At 40.0% G+C, this 12077-nt stretch overlaps 2 protein-coding genes across 2 annotated transcripts; one reads left to right on the forward strand and one right to left on the reverse strand.

The window, feature by feature from the left end:
• Positions 1 to 79: 79 nt before the first annotated feature.
• snx24 (sorting nexin 24) lies at positions 80 to 5945 on the forward strand. The gene is made up of 8 exons (XM_041970700.1): positions 80 to 163; positions 461 to 679; positions 1649 to 1732; positions 3045 to 3149; positions 3376 to 3470; positions 3601 to 3630; positions 3751 to 3815; positions 3948 to 5945. Exons 1-8 carry the CDS (start codon positions 80 to 82, stop codon positions 4016 to 4018), a joined length of 753 nt encoding a protein of 250 aa, XP_041826634.1. The 3' UTR covers positions 4019 to 5945.
• A 1-nt stretch (position 5946) lies between these two features.
• ggcx (gamma-glutamyl carboxylase) lies at positions 5947 to 11645 on the reverse strand. Its single transcript, XM_041969279.1, has 15 exons — positions 11481 to 11645; positions 11030 to 11230; positions 10783 to 10941; positions 10304 to 10469; positions 10150 to 10228; positions 9941 to 10047; positions 9689 to 9852; positions 9284 to 9579; positions 8690 to 8821; positions 8438 to 8589; positions 8162 to 8331; positions 7946 to 8076; positions 7116 to 7263; positions 6734 to 6938; positions 5947 to 6632 (listed from the first exon to the last, which is right to left on the reverse strand). Exons 1-15 carry the CDS (start codon positions 11503 to 11505, stop codon positions 6473 to 6475), a joined length of 2295 nt encoding a protein of 764 aa, XP_041825213.1. The 5' UTR covers positions 11506 to 11645; the 3' UTR covers positions 5947 to 6472.
• Positions 11646 to 12077: the final 432 nt, after the last annotated feature.

Below are 12077 nucleotides of genomic sequence, written 5' to 3' on the forward strand. Positions count from 1 at the left end.
CCCAATGTGCTATATATTGTGGAGTCGCTGCTCCTCCACATTGAAAGGAGCCAGATGAGTGGCTCGGGCATCTGTCAGGATGCCTCCTGGTGAGGTGTTGGCACGTCCAACGGAAAGAGGCCCCAGCGAAGACCCAGACACACTGGACGGACTACATCTTGCGGCTAGCCTGGGAACGCCTCAGGATCCCCCCCAGATGAGCTGGTGAATGTGGCGGGGGACAGGGCAGTCTGGGTTTCCCTACTTAGGCAGCTGCCCCCGCTACTTTTACTTTTATATATATATATGAAAATTGCTCTATTTAACATATTTATAGGCACGTTTTGTAAGTGTAAATCATGTAGTTTCATACACTAGTGCTAGATAGATAGATAGATAGATAGATAGATAGATAGATAGATAGATAGATGTGTGGCCATCAGGTATTACCCCTCCTGAAGTGTGCCCTCCGCTCCACCAGGGGACAGCACTGAGTCTTCATTCGGTTTGTTTGAAATCAGTGATTTTTATCTGTTTGTCTGAGACAAACTGGAGGAAACCACCAGCAGTGTGTGTATGTGTGTGTGCCGGAGTATTTACTAGAACCCCGTACGCGATTTTTGGGGTGAAAATGCATCCAGTCCGTGTGTCAATTCCGTCGTTTCGTTCAGAACACAGCTCGATTGAGAGAGGATATACGGTAAGTCCTTCACTAACCAACCTCCTCTGTGTGTCTGTCAGCCGCCTGCTCTGCTTCTGTCATCAGTTTTTTAATTGTCACCTCTGATGTGGTTTCTGCTTCTTTTTAATTTTATTTTAATTTTTTGTCATATTTTAAACAGTCTGTATAATTTTGTTTTAGTTCTTTACATTAGCCTCGTACATTTACCTCGTTTTTATCATACACAGCTCTTTTTCTACCATGTACTCACACACTGCCCATACATATGCACAACGGGACAGTTTGGAGTTCAAGAAATCATTATAAATAAACAAATACCTGGTGGCATCATTATTTAAAAGCCTTTGTTTTGTTTTTTAATACTTATTGGATAAAGCACCATGACATACTGTACGATGAATTGGATGTATGAGTTTGGTGTTGTGGACCTTGACAGTCCTGGCTTCCAGGATTCGTGTCCCCTGAGACCAATACAGCATCTTAAACTAGTTCATAGATGTTCAGTGATTATATATGGCTATAATAATTGGATGTCCCATCAATGAAAATGTGTTTTTAAACAGGTAAATGAACAAATATAACCCATAAAAGCTTCTTTTTCTTTTCTTTTTTTTTTTTTTTTTTTTTTTGGTCATCTGTACCACTAATATGAATGGTCACTACTTGTTTTTATTTTATTTTTTTCATGTTTTAAAGTTTCTTGTTCTGGATTGCATTACCAGCACTGCTGTCATTTAAAGTGAATTTCCTCAATGACATAATACTGGCAGGGACAGTGACGTTGGTGTTGTCTTTAACGGAAGAATCCAGCTAAGTAAAGGAAGTAGACAACAGTCTGTTTAAGGATGTTAACACTCTGACTGATAACACCACAGCACCCAGATGTTTCCTCTTGGTATCTAGCTGACATCAGCATTAAAAGTCACATGCTGACCAAACGAGATATTCCTTTAACAATCAGCACTGTTCTTCTTTATTGTCTTTCAGGTGTTTAGAATTGATGTGCTAATAAATGGGAGACTACATACTGTTGAGAAACGCTACAGTGAATTCCACACTTTGCACAAAATGGTGAGATCTGGTGCATCCCTACATTTCAACATTAGTTATTTGTGGTCAAGGCCATTATCTTTGCCTTTGATACGTTCAAGTAATTTAATTTGGTTAAAAGTTACTTTTATATTTGTGATTTTGTTCCAGACGTCAAGACTTTTCCTGCATTATTTTAAAAAGAATTTTGTTTTCACAGACACACATTAAGAAAAAAAAAAAGTTTGATGATGGCAGCTTCTGATAGACTTTATGATAGATTTTATGTTTTCTAGGCTTAAATCGCATTGGCTCACTCAAATAGCAGCAGTGCTAATTCTATACCTCTTATTATAGCACAAAAAAGTCAGTGCAAAGAATAATCAGTGTGATTCATGAGTTCCTCTTTCTGTCTTGCTCATACATCCAAACCGTGTTAAAATGAAGCTGCATTGTGTGTAAAGACCTGTGTAGAAGGAAATGACAAAATGCACTATGATCACAAGTTTACCTACTGCTTTAAATGACCATTTTTCTGTGTGTATAAATACATAGTGTATTTATATGGTTTATGGTTATAATGGTAAGTCAGAAAACCTTCATTCCCCTCAGTCCTTTCTGTTCTGACTTTATTCTGTTAATATTACTAATCAAGAGAGATCGGGGAGTTACAGGGAGCTTGATTTCTCCACATATCAGCCTCCTCTCAGTCTTCACTGATATTAGCTCACATAAAAGAGTCTGCTTCAAGGACCATTATTATCTTAAAATCTTTATTTACTTTTCTGGCTCTTGCCTTTATTTCTCAAAAAGCCCATATTTGGATCATTAGACTCAGTCGCTTTAAGGATAAAGCGGATTGTTTCGAAGCAGCTAAACTGTTTAGGATTTATGCAAACATGTTTTGTGGTGATTATGTGGGTATGTTAATGTAAATTAACAAAAATCTGTACTGACAACAAGGCAGTGACAGTCAGCACTCCTCCTCATCACTGGCTCCACTCGTAGCAGTTTACTGATCTGATTGATTGTCTTGAGAGGCAGTTCTGATTCAATGCTTTATCTGTATTTTCTAGGTTTTAAAAAATGCTTACATTTTCTCCAAAGTTTTCCTCTGGAGGACATCCTAACAAATGTGGCATATTGGGATGGTCTTAGGGGCTGAATGTAAAAGCACATTTAGGTCAGAGCTGCGTGAGAAACCAGATCAGGATGGGGATTTTCCTTTGGCAAAATTATTCAGCCAACAGGTGGCTCTTGTGCTTCGGATCATTAACCTGCTGACAAAGACTTTCTATCTTGTATTTGACTCTTTTTTGGTACCACAGTTTATATTTTAACTTTTTTTTTCCAGCTAAAGAAGAGCATAAAGCCTCCTGAAATCCCTTCTAAACATGTCAGAAACTGGGTTCCCAAAGTCTTGGAGCAGAGGAAGCAAGGCTTGGAGCTCTACCTGCAGGTACTCCAGTACACTTTCACATCTGTTTGGGCCATCAAGTAAAGATCTGAAATGTTTAGTTTGTATCACACAGAGTCTCGGCTTTTACCACATAGAATTTTTGCCTAACCCAAAGTGAAACACTGAAACTAGAGGAGGTCAATCAGATTCAAGCCGGGCAGTCAGAGCACTTTGGGTTTTTCCTGCTGCTTCATGCTCTCAGTAAAATTTGTTTTTCTTTTGTCAGACTATAATTATGGAAAATGAGACTCTTCCAAAAATATTCCTGGATTTCCTGAACATCCGCCATTTTCCCTCAGTGCCAAAAATGGAGAGCTGCGGGTGAGTTGAAACTGCAGGTTTGAAAACTTTGAAATAAAAGAGCAATTTGTGGCAGGCTTTGTTTGTGGAAGAGTTTGTTTCCCAGCATTGAGGAGGACTTTGTGGCCTGACTTTCAGTTTTCTCTTTAAGCTCCTTTGATGCAGAATCAATGGAATCCAGGTGAGTCATCCTTATTTGTCCGAGCCAGCCAGTCACATGCTTGTTGCGTACTTTAGCCACATCAGTCACTGTTTGCTGTCCTCTTGACTTCTGACTTCTTCTTTTTGGACTGTCTTTCAGTAAACTTTCTCATCAGCCGGTCATGCTGTTTCTGAGAGACCCCTACCTGCTGCCATCTTCACACGGTGCGTTCACGCTGCTGTTACATAGCATCCACGGAAATGCACAATAATTCCAACACCACACATGATAATATTGCATATGTACATGAGCTGTGCAGCTAAGTAAAAACATACAATTATCTTCTTTACTTACAGATTCACTGGCTAATGTCGTGATTGAAGGTGTGATTCATGGGGTTTTCTATCCAGATCTTCAGCCAAGGTAGAGGTGCAGACATATTTGGAGGGCCCATCACCACGAATGGAAGCTTCATGTTCTAACACCATTTCAGGTGTGCTTCAGGAGGAATATAACACGTTTAGAAACACTGAGCCTCATTAGTATGATTGAAAGCATTTAACAGATCCAATATTTTATTCACTTAGAAAAGATGCCTAATCTCTACTTAACACTTTAAAACATGAACACTAACTCATTCATTGTTCATATGTTCATTAACACTTATACAAGTTTCAGTTGAGAACGTTTCTTTAAGCTATATGTGAAACAGTTTTGATGTGATCCAACTCTGATCTTAAACATCTGCACAGTGACAACTGGAAATATGAGAAGATGCTTTTCTGTTTAGGGAGGAACTGAGAGATGCAGTAGATTGCAGTAGAAAGGAGATGATGATGATGATGATGACTGCTGGATGAATACTTAAGTTTTTCCAGGGTCAGAGAATGAAGCATCTTCGAATCATGTCGCAAGAGTTGTGATGTGGAACTGCATGGTTCATGGCCTGCAAACAGGAAGGTGCCACTCCCTTTTTAGCTCATTAGATGTATGTGTGTGTTTTTTTTTTCCATTTGTTTTGAGCTGCCAAATGAAGCTAGCTGACAGTGTAGTGAGTTGTAGTGGTTTTTGGTGGAGTTGTGAGCTATGTGTCACATGTTCAGAAAAAGGCTGTGACAGTGATGTGGAACTTTATTATGGCGCCCATGAGACGGTACTGTGTTGTTGACAGTGGAGCTCCTGCACTCTGCTCGGCTTCTGGAGCAGCTGCTCAGATCTGTGAAGGGATGAGTTTGAGGCTTTGGACAAACAGCCAGTTTAAAACATAACTACAAAAGATTTAAAGCATGGCTCAGCCTGGGTAAAGATGAAAAAAAGGCAGCTACTATGGCCTAACTTTTACCGTTTTTTGATCAGCATAGCTCTGCTTCTTGATTTCGCTCCATTCATGACTGGAGGGACCTTGGTGGTGTGAAGCATCCCTGAATGTGTTGCCACTGATTTTGAGAGAAATCATAAAGATGTGTCACCAACAGGGGTCGTTTCATATCCACTTTCAACCCTATCCACTTTTAAAATATGACACACAGATTGTTGTCTTTTAGCTGGAAACTGATTCTTTGGGTTATGAAAGAGTTTATTTTTAGTTACGGTGATCGAAACGGTGCCAAATTAGTTGTATCAACTAAAACAGAGCAAAGCTTTCATTTAAAAAAGTAAAAAAACCTAAATCTTAAGGTCAAAGTTTTGAGGTATTTTTACAAAATATTGCAATATTTATGTCACTGAAGATCGCTGTTTAGCGCTAACAGCAGTCACATCATATTTAAAGTAGAGTTTACACATGTTGAATTTGTAGTGATAAAAGGGTTGAGTGTCAGAAAAAGGGATGCATTGGTGCGATTAAAGACTTTCAGCCAGTGAGATATTGTGCAATACAAAATATAACAACTAGTCTTTGTTGTTCTTTTTTTTATCAACAAAATCTGTGAAATTACAAAACATCTCAAGTTGTGAACGTTAAACGTGAAAAAAACCTGCAGATTTTGTGAACCATTGTGCTGCATGTGATTTTTTTTGGGTCATTAATCAATGAACTAACTGTTTGAACGGCCTTGTAGAGCTTTTTAATATGAGTAGACCATGACTACACAACACTGATAACTATATATTTGTAATTAATGGAATAAAATCTGAATCTCAACAGCTATTTAAAAAAAATCATGATTTTGTTTTAACAAACATAATTTCCTAGAAATTAATAAAATAATTGTTTATTTTGTGTAACATTGTGCTCTATTTGAAGTGTCATTTGTGTGCCATAATGTCAAACTACAGTGAAATTTTATTGTAGCACTTTAACATGAACACTTTGTAAGCCTCCACCAATAAAATTAAATATTTCCACAAACCTTGTCAGACTCAAAGTTCATTTATTTTTAATTAAATAAACATAAAATGTATTGACATCATTAGAAAAAAGTTGCTGAGAGACTAACAGCTTTTCCTCATTGTAGAAAAAAAAAAAAAACACAAACTACCTTAAAAAGTAAATTCTTTTAAATCTTTGACCACTTTCACGTCATCCTAAACAAAGCAGCAGTTCTAGTTCAGTATATTCATAAGGATCATATAATGCCTGGTAGCTCTGCTGAGCACTTCCATCTTCATGTTTCCTATCACCCGTCCATAGCTGAAAACAAAATGTTATACAGCTGTGACTGAAATGCATCTATACAGTATGTTTTGATTCCTAAATAATAAAAAAAAATACTGGGAAGTAATCTGGAATGCCAAATATTTTAGAAGGTTTAAAAGAATGTCGATCCCTGGGCTGGGAGAGCCCAGTCCAGTAACAGTCCAGTAGTAACACACTGATTGGCATGTGTGGTTCAGCAGCTGTAATTTATCTGTATTCGTGATACTTTGGTCTAAATAGATTTTAAAGTTCTCCGTGACCAACTTCATCTTTGAGACGCTCATCTTGGTTGCCTTCCTCTTGAGGTTCTTTCATGTTGGCAAAGGCAACCTCTCTTCTCAGCTGGTCAAGAGGAGGGAGACCTACCACCAGGTTTCGCACTGCGATGGCTGTCATCAAAAATCTACATGACCAAATAATGAAAATTATATTGGATAGTTGTACCCCTTCTGCTTTAAACCAGAATAAATCCTAGCTGTTGGTGTCATGCTTGAACACGCTCACCCCCTTCTTATTGTATAGTACTTCTTCACAGCAAAGCGGTCCAGTCGCTCCAGAACACCAGCCTCCCTGCGTTTCTTCACCTCCTTCATCCGCCGCTGCCTTTTGAGGAAGAGCTGCACAATGGGGTCGGTGGCATTGACCTCTGCTCCTTCATCATCGTCTGCAGCTATAAGAGGCTGCAGCTCAGGGGGAAGAGGCTCAGTTTCTGTGGAGTAAAGTCGACTGGTCAAGTTCTGAAGGAACCATCTTGAGCTTTTAAGCAGGAAAAGAGATTAAGATTTTCTTCACTGACGTGCAACACCTTCAGGCATTTCAGATGTGTCAGATTCTTATACAGCTTAATAATGTTAATGTCCCTGCTGAAGTGCTGATTTTTTTTCACCTGTTCCATTTCTGACACGCTCCTGGAGTTCATACAGCTTGGTGAAGTTCTCCTGTAGCGCCGCCTCCGTAGTGTTGACGTAGATGTACATGTAACAAGACGGGTCTTCAGACACAGTGTACACCTTATGATAAGCCCCCGCAGGAACCTGCACACATTATACAGAGTTTCACTGCAAGAGAGCCACATAGAAGAATAAAACTGAAAATATTTCTGCATATTGTGTTATATTCATGTACATTTTAATAAACTATTTATTCATGTCATTAGTTTACTTTGCCCCTTTACGGCTCTCTTGATCCTTTCCACATCACTTTAACCATCTACAGGAAAGGACCAAGCAGACTCAATGGGGAAGCTGAGATCATTCAATGTCTGCACTAAAATGTTGCATATCTTCTTTAAGTCTGTTGTGGAAAAGGCAATATGTTTATCAGCCATCTATTGGGGCAGCAGCATCAGAGCCAGACACCTAAAGAAACTGAACAACCTAATCAAAAAGCTGGTTCTGTGCTTTGGAAAACTCTGGAGCTAATTGTACAGAGAAGAATGCTGGACAAGTTGCTTGAAAAAATGGACAATTCCTCACGTTCACTACACAAAACAGTAAGTAAAGAACACAGTGTTGTTAGTGAGAGGCGTCTTCCAGGATGCTCCAGCACAGAAAGATACAGGTGGTCATTCCTGCTAGCACCCACTGTTGTCTGGAACAACACTTGACTGGATAAACAAGTATTCTTCCATTAATTTTATTAGGTTTAATTTTTCCAAGTTTGTTTTAATCATTATTTATAGATGTAAGTGACAGCGATGATGGTGTGTAACAGTACCTTTATCTTCTGACCAGGCTGTAGAGTGTGGTTCTTTTTCTCCTCCACTACCTCAACATTCACCTGCCCCTGTAACACGTGGATGCTGGTGTTGCCCAGATCTTCACTCACAAAGTTTTCTAAGTGCAAACCTAAGAGGTAGCATGTAGTCAGTAAGCAGAGCTGCAGTCATTTTTTCTAGTAATTAGAAAAATGGGAGAATGAGAGATTAGTAACCTGGGAAATCAGCTATGAAGACTATCTCTGTCTGATTGTCCAAACTGCCCTCAATCTCCTGGAACTTGGTCCTCCAGGGTGAGAGGTCCACCAGCAGAGGCATCAGCCACTTGTTTGGTTGAAAAGGTGACCAGTCAGCCTTCACGATGTCCACACGGGGATCAAAGATCCTTAAAGAGTCCAGATTAAATTCAAAACTCACATTTAATCTTCTTTTTTCTTCACAGCATAACTACTTTAATAAAAATTGTCATTTAAAATAAAAATTAGTCATACCTTTGCTGGAAGCGTTCATTGATTGACACCCAGATATCAAAGTAGATTTCAGGATCAGAGATGTTGTAGCGTGGCAGTAAGTGGTTGAGGCATGTAGCATACTGCTTCAGCATGTCTCCATGGTCTTTCCAGCGACGACTCTGTGTGAACACCTGCAGTGTGCAGATCATAATACATCAAATATTGTTAATCAGCATAAACTGAGTTAATGGGGTTTATTTTTCAAATATTCTTTTTTTTCTAGTAACTCACTCCTGGGTTCAGATATCCAATTTCACCGTTTTTTCCATCTTTGTAGGTGATCTTAACATGCTGATGAGTGCGGGAGTGAACCATCATGTCCCATGAGTAGCCATACAAACCATTGGTCCAGTTGTTGTAACCCTGAATAATGAAAAGCCATACAATGTGAAGTTAAGTTGATCAAAAACATTGTACAACCATTTTTACACTTAAAATGTTAAAGAGCCATGTAAAAATAAATGTTTGTTTTCTTATGTATTTGACAGGGGCACAATTACAGTCAGAAAAAACCCTACATATATTTATATATATATATATATATATTTATATATATATATATAGGGTTTTTTTATATGTTCAGGCTAAACCATTCATTGAAGAGGTTTGGTAATCAAAGACTGCATGAAGAGTGTGCTTTATTTTTAAAGGCCTCATCTCTCGACTGATGACACAAGCCTAAGCTGCTGTTTGCTGTGAAACAAATGTTGACTCTGATTGTGCAACACCAACTCAGAGAGGGTTTAAAAGGCTTTTCTGCTCACTAACAAATGCAATCCTTTCAAAAAATAAATGCCTTAAAAAAGACTTGTGAGGAAGCTTTACCTGTGTGATAAAGTGGGAGTAAGGCATGAAGAACTGTTCAGTTATGTAGAGAAGAGTAAAAATGGCTCCCAGCTTGTGCTTAAGTCTAGGTTTGGAAGCTTTGACAGCAGTTGGGGTCTCCTGCTGTTCAGCAGGGTGGGGTTTATGGTAAACACAGGAGGTGCTGGGTTGAGGCTCTGCTGAAGTCGGGGGCAGGACTGCACTGAGGAATGATGGGAAACTGCCAAAGAATCTTCTTGGCCAATCAGGGTAGCAGAAGAGAGGACTGGTGGCAAGCATTGTGTAGGAGAACATCCCTGAGGATGATTCACATCATCAGATTGAGGTACAATGACATCAGATATATTAAAGAGACTTTAATGTACTTTTTTTCCACAGGAACGAGAATGAATGATTCACACTAACCAATGCTGAAGAGTTGAGAGTTCATGCAGTGGAAGTAAGAGACAAAGAAAAATGCATATGGCCGTGTGGCGTCGAAGAATAGCAGATAACCAGCGGTGAGATCCAGAATAAGACCCCCTCCATGCACCACCAGCAGACTTACTACCTCCACAGGAAGAATCACTCTAAAAAAAAAAAGAATAATCATGGTTACTGCATGACCAAGCTGTTGAGGTACATTCAATGATTAAATATTGCTACAATAGCACCTACTTGAAAGGATCAAAAAGCCAATGGTGTGCCAGATATGACATGGAGTATCCCTCCACCCAGTCTGCATCCAGCTTTTTGATTCCAGCAATGAAGTATACTATAAAAATCTTTTAATTAAATAGAATCAATAAGTTATCTGATCTCATATTAAGTGCATTAGTAATTTACAAGTAAAAAAAAAACATGAGTCACTAATGACAGACTCAAACCTGTGTCCTCAGAAGGGTGTAATTCCAAAGAGGCACATGAGCATTTCTAATGGAGGGCCTTCGCAATCCATCGACTGACCTACAAATACACACATACATAAGTGAGAAGCCGTCAAACGCACACATGGAGGCATACAAATAAGCATCACCTCACCAGTATCTGTTTCCATCCATGAGAGTGAGCTGAAATCCAATGAGGCCATAGAGGTATGAGTGGTTGTTCCAGGCCGTTTTGTCCAGAAAGAAGATGTACCAGTATGTCGAGATGAACATGAGGCAAGATAGGCGGTAGAAACAACCAAGCATGATGCCCAGTGCACCTTTAAACACACAACTTCAGTTAGAGATCAGCCTTTTTCCTCTCTCTCTCTCCTAGCTAGTCCTCTGCAGACCCCTGGGTGACAGGGAGGGTGTAACCAAAGAATGCAGTGTTGTATTACAGGGAATGTAAGAACAATCGTTTTTACACTTTCACTGTTGTAAAATGTGTAATCCTAAGTCATTATTGACTTTAAAGTCATATCACTGCAGTTAAGTGCCCCCCACTGAGATTTTCCTATAAAATTACTGCAACTATTCAGACTTATAAACGTCGTCCCGTTCTTCAGCTAGTTTCTGTAGACAGCGACCCACCAAGAAACATCACCAAATAGACCAGGTACATCCAGTCCAATGGCAACGGCTGCAAGAAGTTGAAAAGAGGAAAGCGACACACAGGGGCCCCATCTAGGTACTTGTAGTCCAGATGACTGAGACCACGTTCCTGTGTGATGTCAATAGCCATAAGCACACCTGCATGTAACAAAAATGGACACTATGGTGAGAATGGGCACTGTTTTGCAACAAATTTAGACTGGCTGAGCAGAAGGGAATAATTTACCAAACAAGCAGCGAAAGATGCCCAGAGATGCAGGGTCAGTGGGGCGGTTCAGCAGGGCCACGAAGTTCTGCCAGGAACTTAGGTCCTCCTTCTTGAAACCAAAGATCTGCTCCATTTTGCTCCTGGCCTGTGCTTGATCTGTTTTAGGAGTTGCATCCCTTTTTGCAGTTTGATCTTCTCCATCACTGCTAACAAGAGCACCTAGAAGTTGTACAGAATTATAAGAACACACAAAGTTGTGTTTATGACTAAAGCAGAAAGCTGTTAGGTGCTAACACAACATGAATGCCCTTTGTTTTGCATGGTTTACAAAACGTTCAGCGCTTGCTTGTACACGTAGCATGGTCGTGATTTAGATAACTGCTTATTAAATGCTGGCCTTACTGGTAATTAAAGTGAAGAAACAACATCACGACGCTTCCCTTTCTGTCTGTGTAAACAATAACCTCACCTGCAATAACGTCTCTCGCCTCCATAATTCTAAAAGCTGGAATTTTGGTTCGGGACAGGGGGGTCTTTTCTCTGCTCTCCCTGCCCCAGGTAGAGGTGCCCTACGTGAGGAAAGAAACAGTCGACGTTTACGTGTCACAGTCCCACACACACACACACAAGGGTTTGACAGGCAGAAAGAAAGGAGGAGGTGGAGGAAGACGGTTTGGGAGGGTTTGGAATGTTGTGAAAGAGGTACTCGCTGCTTATTGGCTGATTTCGCAAAGACCACACCTTTCTAATACGTCATTTCCTGGTAGCGCTCGTTCTTTAGTCGGCTTGATTGTCTTTACAGGTCTACCGAAAACGTAAAGTAGACAGCTGCAGCTTATTCAGAGCTCTCCTGCTCGGGTCCTCACTAAGAACAAGAAAATGGACCACATCAGTCCAGCTGTGAGGTCTTTACACTGGCTGCCGGTCCGTCAGAGGAGGAGTTCTGCTGCTGGTCTATAAACCAGACATGGAGAAGCTGCATTCAGCTTCTATGCCCCACATGTCTGGAACAAACTCCCAGAAAGCCTCAGATCAGCTAAAACACTCCGTATATTTAAATCCAGGA

The sequence above is a fragment of the Melanotaenia boesemani genome, chromosome 19 (genome assembly GCF_017639745.1).
Source record: "Melanotaenia boesemani isolate fMelBoe1 chromosome 19, fMelBoe1.pri, whole genome shotgun sequence".
Taxonomy (NCBI): domain Eukaryota; kingdom Metazoa; phylum Chordata; class Actinopteri; order Atheriniformes; family Melanotaeniidae; genus Melanotaenia; species Melanotaenia boesemani.